Below are 19,184 nucleotides of genomic sequence, written 5' to 3' on the forward strand. Positions count from 1 at the left end.
CTGTGCCACCATGAGTATTAAAACCTGGTTTTGACCAGTGTGAGCCCTCAGACTTACTGCTGAGTCACTGGGGTTGTGCATGGGATTTCCCATGAAGAATGAACCAAGACTTACTTTATTGTACATGGGTTTCCCGTGATGAGTGACCATGGAGCACTGATCACAGTCAAGGGTAATAGTTGTATTATGGAAGGATTCCTTAGGATGCTTCAGGTTATAATATAAATCTGTTACTCCTCCTTCAAATATGCTCCGGAAGTACCGAGGAATTAAGGTACGACCTATTGCTGAAAAAAAAAACTTTTAGTAGACTTTACTCAAGAATATCCTACCTCAGATTTTATGTTTTGTCAGATTGCTTTAGATCATGGTTGTTCAACTTTGTACTAATGTCAAGTCGCATATTATTTTGAGTGCAGTCTCAGGAATTACACACTAGTGGCTTTATTTCAGTTTATTGGTAGACCAGAGTAATAACAGTAAGAAACATTAAAAACTAAGCTTTAGACACATATAATAGAAAAATAAACTCTGTTTATAGCTCAACTCTTTTATTTATTTATTCTTAATTTTTGCCTGGTCTCTGGCAGGTTGTTTATCACTGCCTTGCAGTCTGGCCAGTGAGCCACCAACTGGACAATCCAGTATTAGGAAAACTTCCTGTGTTGCACTTCCAAGTACACAATCTTTTCAGGTTTATTCTTACATTCACTGTATCTCTTTAAAATAAATTTATTTAAACTAATAATTTGTCTTTTTTTCTTTTTGTACTTAGTTCCTATATCACACTGTGACAAACCAACTTAGCCATTTCCTTGTCAAGTAAAACAAAACCTCTCTAACCTCTTTTATATCTAACATTCTAGTTTCCTGTCATATTACACAACAGAAATGAGACACACTTGCAACAATCAATTGAAAGCTAACCAAAACACTTCTAGGTTGTCATGGTGGTCTGCCATGAGGTCACTCCAGCTTTTTCTCATACTTAGCTTTACTTAGTGATTCCCAGTTTACCCTCAACGAAGAAAGGTCCACCTCTTGAAAGCACACAGGTTACTAGGTGTGCATTTGTTTTCTTCTCGTGTATAAAACTTAGAATGGTTGTCACCAACAATCACAGCTAGTTAAGATAACGAGGTAGCTAGATGTTTTTCAAATATGTGTTAAATTCTCAATATCAACATGCATCATGTAATTATGAGTTTGACACCATTGAATAAACATTCACTAAAAGATATTCATAACTAACATGAATCAAAAGAATAAATTATCTATGCCATTAACTGGGTTGTACAACCTCAAACTTAAACACCTCAATTTACTTAGACAAATACAATAAGTATTTTTTAATAGTAAAACTAATACTCTGAATACGCACACAAGAATCAAATGTTTACTGAAACCAGTATACACTACAAGTTTAACAGCTACAATAAAACAAAAAATCAACATCACTCCCATTCACTATGTCAGGAGGACACAGTTTAAAAAAATCTAAAAAACCTTATAATCTAAGCACTTTTTGTATTTGTCTTTATCATTTACATGTTAATAATTCTAGCAAAGCTTACACGATAAAATATGTACAATTATAACTACTGATGAATTTTAGATTTCCATTGATAGTGCACGTGCATAATGGTTGAATCCACTCTCTTTAATACATCTAAGCTTACCAATGCCCTCAAATAGAAAAAAACTCAAGGAACAATCAAATCCCTTTGAAAATAACAACAATAAAGACAAACATTTTAAAGATGAAATGCATAATTTCCCCATCACAACCAAAAGTGAACTTTAAAATTGTTGTAGTGTTAGTGAAACTAATAATTATACATAATAAATGACCTGAGCTTGAGGGCATAATCAATTCATGTTTTATTCATGTAGTTATATCATGAATCAATGTTTCCCAAACTGGGGCCCGTGAAATGATTTCAGGGGGCTTCAGCTCATTTCAAATATTCTCTTTAAAACTTTGATACTAGACAAAACATTTTCAGCATTAACTTTTCTCACTGCACAAAATATGACTTCACAATAATGTGAATAATAATAATAATTTTTAATTTTTAAAAATGAAATTGCAATAAAAGTAAGATACCACAGTGTGGTTATTTAAATTTTCTATTAAATCATTAGGTAAGGGTCACCAGTCATGTTATCTAGGTTCTTGGGAGGGCCTCAATACACAAAGTTTGGGAATCCCTGTCCTAAAATCATTTAAACAATTAGTGTTCTCTAAACTGTTTTGTGGCTGAATCCCATCAGCTCATATTATAATACAATTGACATGTATTTTCCACATGCAGTTTTACATAAAGTATGATTAGACACGAGTATCCCAGATACAATGAAGTACACAAAATGTATAAACTTACTGTATCGTTTCGGCCCATCTTCTAAACAGAATGTCAATGTCAGTGTTGCATCATCTTCAAAAAATTCTGTGGCAAATGTGTCCCACCACAAATTGTCACTATCCTGTTCCATTTAATTTAGAAATACAAAATTTAGTAACGTTAGCTTTTCTCAGATTAATTATTTTTTCCCTTAACAAATACTGAAATTTGCAAATGTTGTGATAAAAAAATAAAACAGAAGAATACAAACAATGGGATCAAAGCTTATACAAAATATGTATCAGAACAGATTATTAAATTTTAAAGGGTGAATTTCTTAAAAATTTAAAATTAAACGATTAGTAAGTAACCACATTATTTCAAAAAACAAACTTTACTTCATTAGAAAAACAACAACAGATAAAGTTGATTACTTGATCTTCAGTGACATTTTGAAGATATTAGTTTGAGAATAGTTTGCAATGACAATATAGTCATATCTTTTTATTAAAATTTAATTCTCTTGAATACTATTCAAGCCATCATTCAATATAATTCAATCAAGCCAGTTCCAGTCATCTGGCTTTAAACAACCTGACACTCTAATAAGTATACACAATATTTGCCAACACCAATAAGGAATGTCATACATTCTCATACACTCAGTAAAATTGTTCAAAGATCAATTTCAGAGGATTTATTAGACTGACAGATATATGTATTTAAATGTTGAGAGATGACTTCACACTCTGTCAGACAACCAGCATTTATGAGAAGTTATTAGACTGAATCCCATTTGTCTACATAGACAATATGATTGATTTTGTGTAGAATAACATAATCGTTAAAATGATTATTTTCTGGAATATTCTAGACTGAGTACACAATTTGATTCAAAGCACAAACCTGAAATCTAAAACTGCACAGTATGTGAATCGGGAAGCACCAGGAAAGTGCAATGATAATTACTTTTAAAACCTGAAAAAGGTTTTTTTAGCTAAGTTTTAAGGCAAATATCGACTCTCAAGTTTTTCTAATGTAAAAAGAAGAAAATTTATAAATCAACAAAAGTAACCTAATAAATACTTTAAAATACTTTTACTGCCTTCAGACATTCTTCTTTTATCACAGTAATGTCTCCAACAAATATACAAACGAATAATACTATCATTAGTTTCATGCTTAGCTGCAAAAATTATAAGAATATTTACAATTTTAAACACACTCACCTCTGTTCGTAATTGTAATCGTTTATTCATTTCATATATTCTATAGTCTGGTTGTCCAAAATATGGAGTGTGGCGTCTGAAATAAGAAGAAAATGGCGAAGAATAAAAAGGGTCACCAGGTGGACCTCCTGGCATTGGTTGATTGAACATAGGCTTCATTGGCACTCTTCTTCAAATGTTCAAGTAGAAACTATATTTTAAACTAAATTTATAATCACCACAAATTCTCTCTTTAGTCTAATATATTCAAAAATTTATTATACCTTATAGACAATCATGTGCTTCAGTCAGCTCTGACATTATTGCAATTTTCTTACTTAAAAAATAATACTCTACGTTATTGTTAACTGTATACATTTTTCCATAGTGGTCACTTGAATTCCATCATTTTCCATCAAATATTAGTATATAGTTTTCAAACTTTCTTTCATCACATGGTCAACGAATAAAATGCGACTCAAGCTGCAAAACATAAGATTGTTAATGTTTTTTCTTTTTTTATCTTTTGGCTATCATATTAATGAATTTTATCTATTGAAAATATTCTCCCTCACAACCCAAAAGAACGAATGTCAACGTTTTAATAAGTCTAAAGTCACTTTCAGTTAATGTCAGTATTACAAAATTCAACTCATTTTCAGAGAGAAAGCAGACTGGGCAGACATTCCCGTTTCAATTAGGCCACATTACTCATTACATTGGCAGTCGTTACCCACAGTATCAGTAGTACTGATTTATTAAAATCCAACAGGTCGAAACGCACAAAACTTGCCAAAAATAAGACTGACGTTAACTCTAACTTTAATATTTGTAAAGATCAAGTCGTTTACGACGAAGTATCCATAAACTTCATCTGAGCCAGATAACACTGCAACCGCAACACTAACATGCAAATGTTGGTTCACCAAAATTTTCAAATTAAACCTTGTGCAAACATAGCACAAATAAACTACTACTAGTTAAACTTCAAAAAATAAGGGTTACACTGTAGTCCCCAACCTACGTAACCGACAGTTTAACTACGTGTATTTTACGGTACAACTTCCAAGCGTGGCGTCGCTAGCATGCGGCAGTATGTAGGAGAATACCTAGCGAGGCTAATAGGATAAACCATTTTGTCAGTAAGGGGGTAAGGGGTATAAAATACTTTTTTTAGACCTTAACGACATAAAGATTAAGCAGAAGAAATGTTTGATGAATTGTTTCCATTTCAAAAGTGATCGTGATTATTTTAAGTGTAATAATATGCAAAATCCATTGCAAAAACACCACACGAATTATCTTGTTTCCGGCAAACACATAAGTATTCTCGTTCGCCCAATGACATGGTTACTTGGTAAAAGGAAATGCCCGATACTTTTGTACACACTATAACTTGTCAAACAATACGCGTTCTGGCAACTTTTACATTCATGTGAATCTTTTTAAATAATAATAATTATTAAAAAATGGATTAGGAACTAATTTGCGACTGAAAAGTTATGTATATTTTCTACACAAAACTTCGATTTCACATTCATCACAAAAACGTTATACATTTATTGTTAAGGGCTTTAGGCAAAACCATGACTATAATGTCGATTTTCATTCGGCCTTGACCTTTTAAAATATGTCATTATTATCATTTTTGTTCAAGGCTTAAAGACAGCTACAGATCACACTACGTTCTACTGGTGTAGAGTACACGTTTTATCATGATTAAATAAATACGTGGTATTCAGGTACATCGATGTTATAAGCATTCGCAATACGTTATACGGATAATAATTCGAATGCCAACAGCAACTGAAGAACAAACAAAAACGAATGAAAAAATAAAACAAAATCTTTATTTGCAAGTATGACTATGCTGGTATCTTTACCAACACTGACTGGCTTCTATATTCATTGTATTACTTTTGTTACTGGAGCAGAGAGAGGATTTTTTACGTCTGGACAGGACAGCGACAAGAAGAGGAATCGTGATGATACCACAGTTCTAAGTTAGACAAAAGCTTATTGCGATGTCCAACAACCCTAAATTACTCATGTCAATGATCATTCCCATCATACAAATTCAAAGGAGACAAACCCCAGCTCATATTAACCTGTAAAAAGTCTCTGTCCCTTTGAAATGAGTACGACCTTGCTCCAGGAGAGTATAACACAGGAACAGGATCAAGTGTAAGCACTACTGAACAATTGTTGTGTTATATAACCTCTGTATAAACTAGCTTTTTCAGAAGGAAGGGTGTTACTGATATTCCAAGATTTTTTTCCATCTTACAGTGGAAGTACCTAACCACATTGCATGAAATATAAGGCTACAACGAAAAATATCGCTAACTGCGAGGGTTCCCGACTGAAGAACCAATACATTCTAATATTTATAAGAACCAGTTATTTAATTAGCTATACTCATTACTAGGTTGGTTTTAGTTCTGGTCTCTGTAGGTGGCTAGCTTCGATCAGAAGTATTAATTACTAAATATTACCTAGTTTATGCTTTAAAAAATCATATAATATTATTTAATATTTTTATACTATTTTGGTTTTGTGAAATTTCCAAAATTTTGTCGAGACGCTGTTTTGAAAAAGCTTAGAAAACTTCCTTTATTCTTAGAATTTCAATTGTTTATTGTTAATCAGCAAGTTCTATTTTATATCCGTAATCAGTTTCAATTTGATCGGTCCTCCGGTAGAACAGCGGTAAAAGTTTACGAACTTACAACGCTTAATATGGGGTTCGATTCCCTGCGGTGGCAAGAACAGATAACTTAATGTGGGTTTGTTCCAAAACCACCAAACAAGCAATCAACTTTATAGATTTTCATGATGGTAGTTCTTTTGATATTCTATTTAGTCGATTGCAGTAGTCAGCACTTCCAGTAACAATAAATGAGAAAAACACGACAAAACTGACAAAGATTTAGGGATGACTGGAATCACTTTTCAAAACGGCGTCACCAGTACTTTATCTGGCTAGGTATCGTGAATTTTCCTAACAATACTCTTTTTAGAGCTCAATTTATATGTAATAAATATAGTTTATTTTCAATAAATAGTGAGTGTTTTATTTGCGTGGATTGTCTAAATACAAAAACTCTATAATAACGTTCATTAAATAAGGAATAGAATAACCCAAATATTTTGCCATCGCCTATCATACATGCTTAGTACACTTAAGATAACTTACCTAATGTATTGTCATAGAAGAAAATGTCTGTATCTTTCAAACAGATATAATTTAAAACAAAAATAACGCTAAAGAAGCTATAAAAAATTCCCAGCCCTGTGGTTTGTTCCTAAGTCTTCTAAACTTCATAAAAGATTCTTTTCTTCACTGCTACAGCAGCCCTAGGTAACAATACTTTGAAAAACCACAAATTACTGCTTGCTTTATTTGATCAACATTAATGTAAATATAATGTAATCTGCTATATCCAATCATAGTTTGGAGTTGGCTCTAGTTTTTTTTTCAAAGCTAAGAGTGAACTTCATTAGTACTTCATCAGACCATATGCTGTGACACCATGAAAGGGCGTCAATGAAAATCTGTAGTAATAGAAACTCTAACAGAGAAGGAAAATCACATGAAAACATGAATCATTATGTTTTCAAAAAATGATAGGTTCTAAGCAAAAAACAAACTTAAGCTTTGAGATGGGGAGAAAAATTATAAAATAAAATCCATAAATGTGTTGTTTACATGTGAAACTCCTCCAAGATGTGCAGAATTGAAAGTAATATATATATATATATATTATTTTTTTTTTCATTTTTATTTGCAAAGTACACTAAATAAATCTCACATAATGATAATGTATCATTTCTAAAGTACTCATGAATTAACAATTATTGAAAAATAGTTAGAATTATTATTTTTACTTAAAAGTTTGAAATTGATATGCAGGTGTGCGCTTGATTCCTGAAAGGTGCTCTGTGGTTTGGATAGCACTAGAAGATTAGCTTCAATGATCATTCCCACTGAACTTATTCAAAGGAAATAGCCCTCAGCTCATATTAACTTGTATGGTTCTTTGTACTACCATATGAATAAGTATGACTTCAGTCCAGGAGGGTATGACATAGAAACAAAGTCAAATAAGTATAAGCTCTATTTAACTATCATTGTGGTACATAACCTTTATCTAAGTATAGGATTAGCAATTATACAACCATTGTGCATCATGTTACAAGGGCATCACCAAGCAAATGCAAAACAACTGCATGAAAATGTAAAAACGTTCCTGCATTTATACTTAACTACAGGTTTATTCTTTATATTAGTCTAGGCTTGAATCTTAAAATTTAAAGCACAGATTTTGAAGTTAACTTCCAGAAACACCTATTTAGTTTACACCTATGGTACCTTGACATTTTCCAGTAAGGCAACAGAGGGAAACCCTATTCAACATATAAATATTCCAACATTCAGTAAAATTAAATTTAAAAAAGACTAAAAGAAACTAAATTACATCCAGAAAACACAATCACCTTAAATTAAATAAATTAGTCACAAATGGAAATAAGCAAAAATACCCATTCTTGTCATAATCATCCACCCACATCACACTTAATGTTGTTAACTGCAAAATATACACTCTACACATATCCCTATTCTAACTTGGTAGATGTACCAGGGATGAAACCAAAAATGACATGCTTTCCAATTTGTAGTGTAATCTAGGGATCTTGAGAAATCCACTACATCAGATAAAGATAAAAATGTCTCAAGCAAAAACCTAGCAAAATGACACAAATTCTGCTGAGATTTATACAGTCCAGGTCAATTTATCATGCTTTGTTACAACACAACACCCTTACTGTACCTTAGGAAGAATGCTATGGATCTAATAGACTAACATGGCAACATAAAGAAATGCTACATCAATTTTCTTGCAAGATCATAAGTTTACCAAGGAGGTTTCTTCAGACAGGTATTTGATTGTTAGTTATCCTCCTGGGGTGGTTGGGATTTAGCAGTTAAGGTGTAAAAGCATGTAAGAGCTAATGAACATCCTGTTTCATATTTTACCATATTTACACAGTAACCAGTAAATGCTTGGTTTCCAGTAATATAAATATGTCCCATTTTGGTTTAGCTAGTATTTCGGTTTAAATCAAAATTACTATCATGATTTTGAGATTTGATATAGCCAGTATTTCTAACTTAGCCTTCTTGCTAATCACAAACTTTCTTTTATCTAAAAAAATAAATAAATACATTGTGACCTTAAAAATGAGTGAAAAATGTAAACAAACATCCCTACAATCAACTTTCATTAAAAAAAAAACTAACAAAATAAACGGAAGAAAGTGCAACTTGTGCAAGTGATTGCATGAATGGTATTGAATGAGTAAAGGAAATTCCTCAAGCTACTTCTAGTGATACATCAAATTTCAGTGGTGTGACACTGACAGGACAACATACAACTGAATGCAAACTCAAGTCTGCATGGCCTGAAGTGTGGACTGCTGAGATGTGAGAAGATAAGAAAAAGGTTTACCTGTGGCTTGTGAGAGATTCCGGAAAAAATTGGATGTGCAGCATGTTCTAGTGTGATCTAGCTCATTTAAATCACAAGGTGCTAGTTTTTCCAAAGAATGGAGTTCAGTTTCAATTTTTTTCAACTGCAGCACATGATCAGCACAACTAACATCCTTGAGAAAAGAAATTCTACTTCATTCAAAGATGCAGTCACACAACAATGCTGTAAAAAATCTTCAAAGTACAAGGGAACAACAACTTCAAACTATTGTGGATTGTTTAAATAAATCTGAAGTAGAGGCTACCTGCAAAATGTTTAGAGCTGCATATTATATAGTCAAAAATGATAAACCATATTCTGACTATTTTGAACTGTTGCAGTTGCAAGAATTAAATGGCACAGAAATTCCACAAGTTTTGTTTTTGCATTTTAGTGCTACTAATATAATTGACCATGTTGCACAAGAAATGGAATCGAGAGTTTGCAAATGCATCCTCGAAATAAAAGGAAAATAGCTATTCTGATAGATGAGTCCACCACTCTTAGTAGCAAAACTACTTTGATAGTCTATTCAAAATGTGAAATGGACAAGTCAAATGATCCACATTTTATTTTTTGATTTGGTAGAACTGCCTGATAAAATGGCGAAAACAATAAGTGAACACTTACTTACTTCTCTAGATATGCATGGGTTTGATTATAATTATTTTTAAAACAATCTTGTTGCTTTTACCAGTGATGGCAACAGCATAATGCTGGAGAAAAAATTTGGTGTGGCTCAATGGACATTGAAGAAATACCCTAATATTACAGTATGGCATTGCTTAAATCATTGCTTGGAATTGTCAGTTGGAGATGCAATTTCTGAAGTACATGGTGTTAATAATTTTCGTTCGTTTATGGACAAACTGTACTCTTTATACAGTCAATCTCCTAAGATCCAAAGAGAAATTCAACAGTGTGCAGCAAAGCTTGATGAAGAGATGAAAAAATTGGATGTGTGTTGGGAACTAGATGGGTTTGCAAGTTCGTTCACATTGTGTCAGAAACATAAAAGGCAGAAAAACATGAAGGAATCCCATAATATGTATTAACTGATTAATGGGACCCTTGGGTGTCAAGTGGCTAGGGCACGACAGACCATAGTGGTAGGTTGACTTTATCCAACACCTAGCAGTATCTGGTATTGTACATCAGTTCCATGGTAAGCAGAGGATCACCTACTTCTTCACCTCTAAACGGGAATTGGTAAGGAAGATGAGTTTCTGTACCAAATTCTATCTCCACTTGCACACATTTCCAACCCAACCAACACCTGATCCACCAGAAACTGACATGCAGTGGATGGTAGGAAAGTGGAAATCCCCAGAAGGATAACATCTCCAGTCCAAAATCTGGTGGTATTGAATTTGGTTCTTCCAGTCTACTGTTAAAGGAGGATACCCAATCATACACAAGTGGGAATACATGTGCTATGTCCAGCTACAACCAACACCAGATCCACTGGAAACTACATCCAGCAGACAGTAGGAAAAGGGACTGCATATCTGGGGTGCATCTCCAGTCCGAAACCTGGCAGCATTGAGTATTTTTCATCCATTTTTTATCCATGGATAAAACAAAATGGTTACAGGAACCACAAAAGGGAGCAGTGCGAATAAGATACCATTAGAGGGCTTGGACCAGGCACAGGAGGTGGTCAGGATAAGAATGGTCATAAATGTGGGTAATGAAATGGGAAAAAAGTGGAATTACTCTCCCTAGCAGCAGACATATTGGGCAAAAACAAACAGTCAGGGAAGAGGAGAACATAGAAACTGTGACACAGCACACAACAAGCATCAATCACAAATATCTCAGATTGCTGCTGGTAACAAACCAATAATATGAGGAATAGGGATTTTAATACAGGGAACAAAAAGACAAAAGTTCAAACAGAGGAAGAGTGAGAGCATGAAGGACAACATTGAGATTCCAATCCAGGAGAGACACAGGGCAGGGAGGACAGTAAATGGAAAATGAACAAAATAACAAAGAAAACATGGGAGAGTGGAAGACAGAGGAGAATGCAATACATCTGAATGTGCAAGATAATGCAGCTGGATAGCCAGCAATCAAGGAAACTGAAGTCCCCTATCAAAGAGACAAATGAAAAATGCCATCAGCTGTGATAAGGAAGGTTGTGAAGGATGATATTCCCAGCAGAGTGACCAGCAGTGGAAAGTATACCATTTATGCTGAGAAACAGCCAAGGAGGAAGGACATACAGAATGGGTAATTAATGAGGCAGCATGTCTGGAAAATTTGGACTGCCTTCTGAGGGACTGGACAAAAGCCACACATGAAGCTGGAGGGCAGGAATGGAGGGATGACTCATGCCTGATTGAGGTTGACAAAGGAGTGTTGGAGACAATGGCAAAGGAAGAGGAGATGACACCAAAAGCCTGTACAGAAGTGGAAACCATGTTTGAGCAGGCCAAAATGGAACCACTAGGAGTACATGACACAGAGTGGTCTGAAGCAAAGAAAGGTCCCTGGGAAGAAGATGAACAGGAGGATATGAACATAGGTAATATCCATTCCAGTTTTGACTGAGAGCATCTACAGCTTCTGTCAAAGGATGAGGAATGGGAGACCAAAAATGTGCATTGAGATGTGTGGCAAAAGCATCGACATCAGAAATACCCCAATGAGCACACAACTCCCTAAACACCTGTAGAAATAATGAACACTTTGTCGGAAGAATCTTGTTGGGCCGAGATAATCAGGGCATACAGAATATGACATGCTAACAATCTCATGTGATGACTATGGGCCCAGTAGAGGAGATTCAACATTCGGAAACAAAGATTTTGTAACCAGGTATCCCCCTAACTGCTGATATAAAACATTACCATGGAATTGCTGGAGTGGACCATCATTGAATGCCCCCGAAAATTGGACAAGAAGTGAACCATCAGTACCTCCAAGACATTGATATGTAGGGATGAATTGGCCAGTGTCCAACAACCCAAAACCTCTTTAAAATTGAGATATGAACCCAAACCTGAAAGGGAAGAATCCTTAAAAAGTTGACAATCTAGTCGAGAAGGTGGAAGAGGAACTCTGATGGTATTATTGGTCTAATCCAATCTCCAAGCGAAGTTGGCCTATAGGTGGGGAGGCAGGGTAATAGGAGCATCTAAGGGATCTCGAGTGAGACTGCATTGGTCAAGTAACACCCAGTGAAGGTGACACATGTGGGTGCAACCAAGGGGAATGAGGGCTATGAGAGAAACCCACATCCCCAAAAGAGATAGGATCTCTCGTGCAGTAGGAGAAGGAATTGAAAAACACACCCACATGAATCAGATATTGTGGGGGTGTGAGACACGACTTCTCCACTATGACGAGTCAACCCACTCTAGCAGCCTCTCAAAGAAGAAACAGAGTATAAACAGCAGATTCGACCTGAGAGGAAGCCAAAAGAAGCCAGTTGTCCATATAATGGTGAAAACAAAGGCCTATGGCATGAAACAGTCGTGTGAATGACCTAACTACTTGGCAGAAGGCATAAGAAGCCAAGGCCAAGCCAAATGGTATAGCCTGAATCTGATAAATATGCCCCTGATAAACAAAACAGAGGAAATGTCAAGATGTCTGGGAAATGGGAATGTGAAATTTGTGGAATACAAATACTAAGTATATTAAATATGTGAAGGTTTTTTTTAAGAAGTACATCTTTATTTTATAACCTATATATGTATAGTATGGAGAAAACAGCAGAGCAAAAATGTTATGAGAAAGCGTGGGAAGTAACTATAGAACCGCAATACCAGATAGGGAAGATGCAGGCTGAGGCCCATAACGGAAGTAGCCCTCAACATTACAGTTGTGACCTCCAAGGGCAAGAATTTATAGCTTGCTGACGTGATATGTTGAGAAAACTCAAATAGTTAGAGAAAACACACAACAAAATCAGCCAATGTAAAAAAAAAACAGTTAATGGACTGGTATTGGAAGACAATGGTGAGATACTGATAGTGAAGAGTCTGGTGTTACAAGGTTTGTATCTATACACCTGAAGTTAATTATCTTGGATTATTTTGCCTAAGATATTAGATAAGGGACAGAAATAAGTACTGTAAGTGAATTTTGGTTACAGTCAGATGGAATAGTGCACTTGTTGCTGGAAGATCCAGCTTGTACCAATCAAGTTATAAGAACTACTTTTGAATGTAGATCTGCTAAACTTGGCTGGAGACACTGTTATAAATATACATATTGTTTACCCTAATAAAATGAAGCATTTCCGACTAGTATAACAGTACTTAAATGGCTTCTACATATCTGCAATGCTTCAATGGCTTCAAAGAGCTTATGTTAGTAGGGAAGAAGAATTTATAAAATTCTAGAGGGTGGAAATCTTGACTTTCAAATATCAACTTAAAAATAGTCTTACAACCTTTGCAGGAGTTTGTTTAGTAGCTGTGCATAGATTTTGGCACACTATACCTAGCCACTTTTGCTGTAGACTTTGGTGCTTGAATGGCTTCAAAGAGAAACTTGGTCAGTAGTGATGAAAAACTGATAAAATCATTCCTTCACTTTCAAGAACCAACATAGAATTCATCTTATGACCTGCACAAGAGTTTCTTTAGTCAAATTGCATATGAGTGTATGTAGATTTAAAGTAAAACCTTAGTCAAAGAAGAGGGTTCCTTTTGTTCTAGTTATCTATTGTTTTGAATTATTCCTTTGTTGTATCACATGTACTTTCTCATAGGAAAGACTGTTGTAAAATTCAAAACATATGATGTAAAGATGGACAGTGTTCTTTTATACTGGCAGGTCAGGTGATCTATTATTTTATAACTGGAATAACAAATAGTAACATTGGTATTACACATTCGCTGTGTATATGGTGCTAAGGTTTCTCGATTTGGGACAGTTTTTAAAGATTTTCACATATTTTCATCAACTTTTAACCTCCAGTGAAAGCATTCTCTTTTGTTCACATACTCATTGTTTTTATTGTGTTTATAATGAAAAAAGGTGGTTCTGTTGTGTTTTACATTATGCACAAATTCTTTACTTGTTCTAAACTCCATCAAAACTGAAGGTAATTGAATTTAATTCTGCAATACATTATTTGTTGAACCTCAAGGGAAATCAGAAAATGTGAGAATACCACAAAATGTGATGTACTAATCAAAAATTAATCGTGTAGAGTTTAGTTCAAAGATAACTGTGTACCATTGCAGCCACAGGAAATATTTTGTAGGATTTTAATGATAATGTTACCTTGTAACATTTTAACACACAAGTAACATTCTATTAAAAATGTAACCATGTATCATTCTATTTTAAAAGCAAGGTAAATATGTAGATTTCTAAGTATATGTCAGATTCAGATTATAATGAAACATTTTTTATTAATCAAGATAATTGTCAAAAAAATCAACACACAGAATTTTAGATACTTGACACTTATTATTACAAGTGTAATATAACTTCTACACTCTTGATGATCTAATTTATTTCAATCCTTTTTTATGGGAATATAATATTCTTTATCAGAATTCCACTACACAAGGTTATTGATTCTAGATTAAAGCTCATGCTGTTTTTTATATGTGTTTCAGTGCAAAGCTATACAATAGGCTATCTTTGCTGTGTCCACTTCTGATATGGAACCCCATTTTAGAACGTTATAAGCTCTCAGTTATACCGCTAAGCTCCCGGGGGATAAATTCACACTGACTGTCAAAATATCAACAACTCTTGGATGTTAAATGCATGATTATTTTGCAATTTTACTTAAAAACTGATTTTGGAATAACGTCATACTGATACAAGAATATGTTTCTATTGTGTTATAGTGGTATGGATTTATTGACTGTTGCTAACGGACTATATTTGAAAACTACACAAGTGCTATGATTAGGTATGAACCAATATCAACTTTTGTTTTTTGTTTGAAACTCATTTAAGTATGGTACTTTGGGCCATTTGGAAGGGAGGCAGAAGGGCCAGTTGGCCTGGGTCTCAAGCTCAACAAGGGCCTCAAATTTGCACACTTGTTATTTTTTTGCATTTGTTAAGTTTCGCTACTTGTTTTTATGTTCCTCCCAATCAGACCAAAATGTGACACACACTCTCGTTTAAAGCTGCAAATTATATATACAAATTAAATATTCAAATTATGTTTCACTTTTCTTTTGGATTAATGATTGTCTTATTTTGTTTTCATGTGTCATAATTTATTATTATTATTATAGCCAAGGACCTCCAAAGATAGAAGTGGCGCGGGCCTCTCTGAACCTCTGAGAGAGCCTGATGGTATTTTCACATTTTTAATGCTATATTGATAGATAGTTTAATAAATTAACATGTATTTTGACATACTATATGAATTCATTATCTTGGTCTGATATTCTTTACACATTATTAATTATACCTTAATGCAATCAAACGACTTAAATAAGAAACACTGGGCACCAAAAAATTCCAAAGTTTCGTTATAAGCATAAGTTATAGACTATTTTAATACATAAAGACAATAAAAGAACTCTCACTTTTTATTCTCTGCTACAATGTGTATAATATCTTATGAATTTCCTAGCTCATTTACTCTTGTATGGCCTTAGTTCACATTTGGAAAATATTACTTGCTTTTCTATTCACACAGAATAGAAACTGAACACTTAGAGATTCTAAAACTGCAACATTTATGCCTTAGTTCACATTTGGAAAATATTACTTGCTTTTCTATTCACACAGAATAGAAACTGAACACTTAGAGATTCTAAAACTGCAACATTTATGCCCTCAAGAATCTCCAACAACAAAAAACAATACTTATATTGGGTCTGAATCTAAGTAAAAAATTGAAAAAATGTTTTTAATACACTTTAATATACTTTAAATATATATAGATAGATAGATATAGAAACTATGAAATGATCAATACATTTATGAAAATTGTATGGGTGCTAAAAGCTTCTTAATCAGTCTTTTTTTTTTAATCAGACCAGACTACAAATCAGAAAACCTTTTAATAGACATACATTTCAGTTATATGTTATATTTTACTTTTAGAACAAAAGCACACACAAACCTCATGTGTGCTGCCATCTTGTGTAGGTGTTATAAATAAAATATTGAGCACAAACTTCTAAATCTTTGTTTCTGTTATTTATAAAGTAATTGATGAATTTCGTTTTATTTATAAGCTAAAAATACTATCAAATGTGTTTACTAAAGACACAAATAAAGTATTACAAGTAATCTGTTGGACACGAGCTGTTCATTTTTGATTAAGAAAATGACATTTTTATCACTATTACAATTTTCTGTTTAGGTGAAATTAACGAAAAATATGCAGGCCTTGAAACTGCAAAGGTTTATTAAAATGAACTATTAAATCTGACTAAATCTGTTTATATTAAGTTTTGAATATAGGTTGCATTGAATGAAAATGACTGTATCCTCCAATGTAAATTTCCAAATAGTTGACAATTCCTACACACTGGCATAATTCTTTGCCTTGAAACTCAGGGTTAAATTCCTCAGAGAATAGTGAGTGGACTTTATTGGGCTACCCAAAGTGGAGATTAAAAAGCAAAATTATAATCTTCCAAAAACTGCTATTTAAGACAAATGACAGTGCAAATCAGACATGAAAAAATGGTGTTTCCTGAAAAATACTATACAAACAGAAAATCTCTTGTGGTACATTGTCACAAGGTAAGAAAATGACAACTTTCCCCATTTTTAATGTGCCATTATTTATTATTTTTTAAAGAGCACCAAACTTGTCAGGTTTCTCAAACTATTATGTGCAAAATGAGTTTAATAAATTTTGTTATGGCTTGGAGTTCATTCAGCTACATAATTGTGTTCCAATTTCGGTTATCTGTTAACTGTTTTCTAATCAACTACGAACCATTTTATAAATTGATAAAATGGAACCCGATTTAAAAAAAAATAACTTATTAGATTTGATGAAAGTTTCAGAACTTTGTTCCTCTATACAGGATGTATCTTGTAATGAATATCTAACAACACTAGTAACTGAACGGGTTGAAGAATTGCTTACAAATACATGTGAATAAGAAAATTCACTTTTGGTGATTGATTTCTTCATTTCATTCTTCTTTGATATTTGATATATGGTTTATTTGTGGCATCAGAAGCGGGGGTGTCCGGTCCCCCAATTTTCAACCTGTTCCAGTAAAAATGCATCAGAATTAGAAAAATTACTCTCAGGAAGAGTAGGAGAAAGCATAAAATTTAATCCAGAGCCCAAGAGCTTTCAGGAACCTAGGTAAAGCCCTGGATCCAAGCCGTAATGGGTGTGTCTGTGATGCACACTCCCTCGCTTCGCTAGGTCAAATAAACCTTGGGCTCCCCCAGAGCCGGACTAAGGTTTAGTGGGGCCCTAGGCCCAGGTAATAGTTTGGAATAATGATAATAATAACTCACTCTTGCTTCTGTTCTGTTAGTTTTACGAACCATAATTTTTTTACTTGGGTAGCAGGCGGGGCACCTGTATGGTCAAGGTCCTAGGTGGCCTATGCGTTAATCTGGTACTGGACTCCCCCACATTTACTTTGCTTCCTACACCTCTGTTTATTTACTAACTTCACTTAGTCTTAAAAATTGTATGCAAATTTCAAAGACTGGAACTCATATTCATGCATGAATATGAGTTCCCATCTTTTATGAGAAAACCAAGCAAAGAAAAGAACAACTGTCATACCTACATCTATTTACAATTTTGGCTAATGAACATAATATTGAACACTACTGTGTTAGAAGAAACATCCCTGAAGACAAAAGTTATAATTTCTGATCCAAGTTTCCGGAAAATGTTATTATTTATTGGGGTAAAAATCACAGCCAACCTCTTACATTTATTATGGTAATTTCAATTGGAAGAGGCTTCTAAGCATAATTTTATGCTATATCAACTACGTAAATTAATTCACACACAATTTCTTATTATATCGAATCTGCGGCCATTTGATAAATATGTTGAGCTTGTTTATCTCTCTAGTTGTTCTTGTTGTTTGAAGTTAAGCACAAAGCTACACATTAGGCTATATGTGCTCTGCCCACCATGAGTATCGAAACCCGGTTTCTAGAGTTGTAAGTCCGCAGACTTACCGCTGTGCCACTGTAGGAGGGGGGGGGGCTACATCTCTGGCATTACAGAACTAGTGTCAAAGGATGTAGCCAGTACTACAAGTGCGGGTGGCTGGGTCTTTTTCCAAAAAATATGTGGATCTTCTACGTAAAAAATTTAAATGATTTACATGAAAGACAAGTTTATTTTAAAAAAATAAGAAGTTAGGGACCTTTTATATTTTTTAGAATATTTAGATGGTCTGTACTTTTCCTACAGCTGAAATCTATCTCTTCAAGTGAAAAGCCAACCCGTAAACCATGTGGTGCCATTTCAAGTGCAATTTTCTTTTATTTTTAACATTCACATACTACTAAGTTTTCCATTCTTTTCCGGTGCTGCTTCAATTCATTTTAAACTCGTAGATAAACTTCTATTTGTTGTATGACATCGTGTGTCTCTTACTGTCACTTTCCGTTTTGTGGTTCAGGCTCATCTACGTAATATTACATAAATTAGAAACACTATACCGTCACATTTGATGTTTACTTACCCATGATCCAATGGCCGTCCATCAGGCATGGTATGAGGCATGTTTTGAGCAGGCATTCCAGGGGGGTGGGGGACAACCCCAGATCCAGGATGATGGGGAGGCATTGGTCCTGGCATGGGTCCCGTTGGGCACGGGGGGCCGGGATGGGGACCGGGATTATTTGGTCCAGTTACAACGGACGTGTAGGGTGGATGTCCATAAGCTGGACCGCTTGGATGCACAGAATGAGGTGGAACGCTATGAGGGGGTCCTGGAACCCCCGAAGGTACTGCTGGCCCCCCGGGTCCCGTGTGTGGATGGGGATGGGGGTGAGGGGGGCCTTTCCAACCTCCCTCGTCCAGTGTTATAGCAGCCGTCACTACTAATCAGTCCGTAGCGTGGCGCTGATGTAAAGCATGTGGTACACTCCAGACATGAACACTGGCACCACGGAGATAGGTAAAAACCTAAAAAAAATACAGTGTAATTAGAACAATA

At 34.5% G+C, this 19,184-nt stretch overlaps 1 protein-coding gene across 3 annotated transcripts in view; it reads right to left on the reverse strand.

The window, feature by feature from the left end:
• LOC106467590 (LIM domain-binding protein 2-like) overlaps positions 1–18,958 on the reverse strand; it is a 39,797-nt gene extending 20,839 nt beyond the window's left edge. Inside the window, exons 1-4 of one of the 3 annotated variants that reach the window (XM_022395799.1) lie at positions 18,708–18,958; positions 3,575–3,650; positions 2,385–2,487; positions 115–287 (exon numbers count right to left, since the gene is read on the reverse strand). In XM_022395799.1, coding sequence (XP_022251507.1) covers positions 115–287; positions 2,385–2,487; positions 3,575–3,650; positions 18,708–18,823 — 468 coding nt within the window. In that variant the 5' untranslated portion in view covers positions 18,824–18,958. Of the gene's footprint in view, positions 1–114; positions 288–2,384; positions 2,488–3,574; positions 4,609–18,707 lie in introns of those variants that run through there. The other 2 variants (XM_022395800.1, XM_022395798.1) reach the window with 2 other exon arrangements.
• Between the last annotated feature and the right edge of the window lie 226 nt (positions 18,959–19,184).

This window comes from Limulus polyphemus, unplaced genomic scaffold (assembly GCF_000517525.1).
Source record: "Limulus polyphemus unplaced genomic scaffold, Limulus_polyphemus-2.1.2 Scaffold2673, whole genome shotgun sequence".
In the NCBI taxonomy this organism is placed as follows: Eukaryota; Metazoa; Arthropoda; class Merostomata; order Xiphosura; family Limulidae; genus Limulus; species Limulus polyphemus.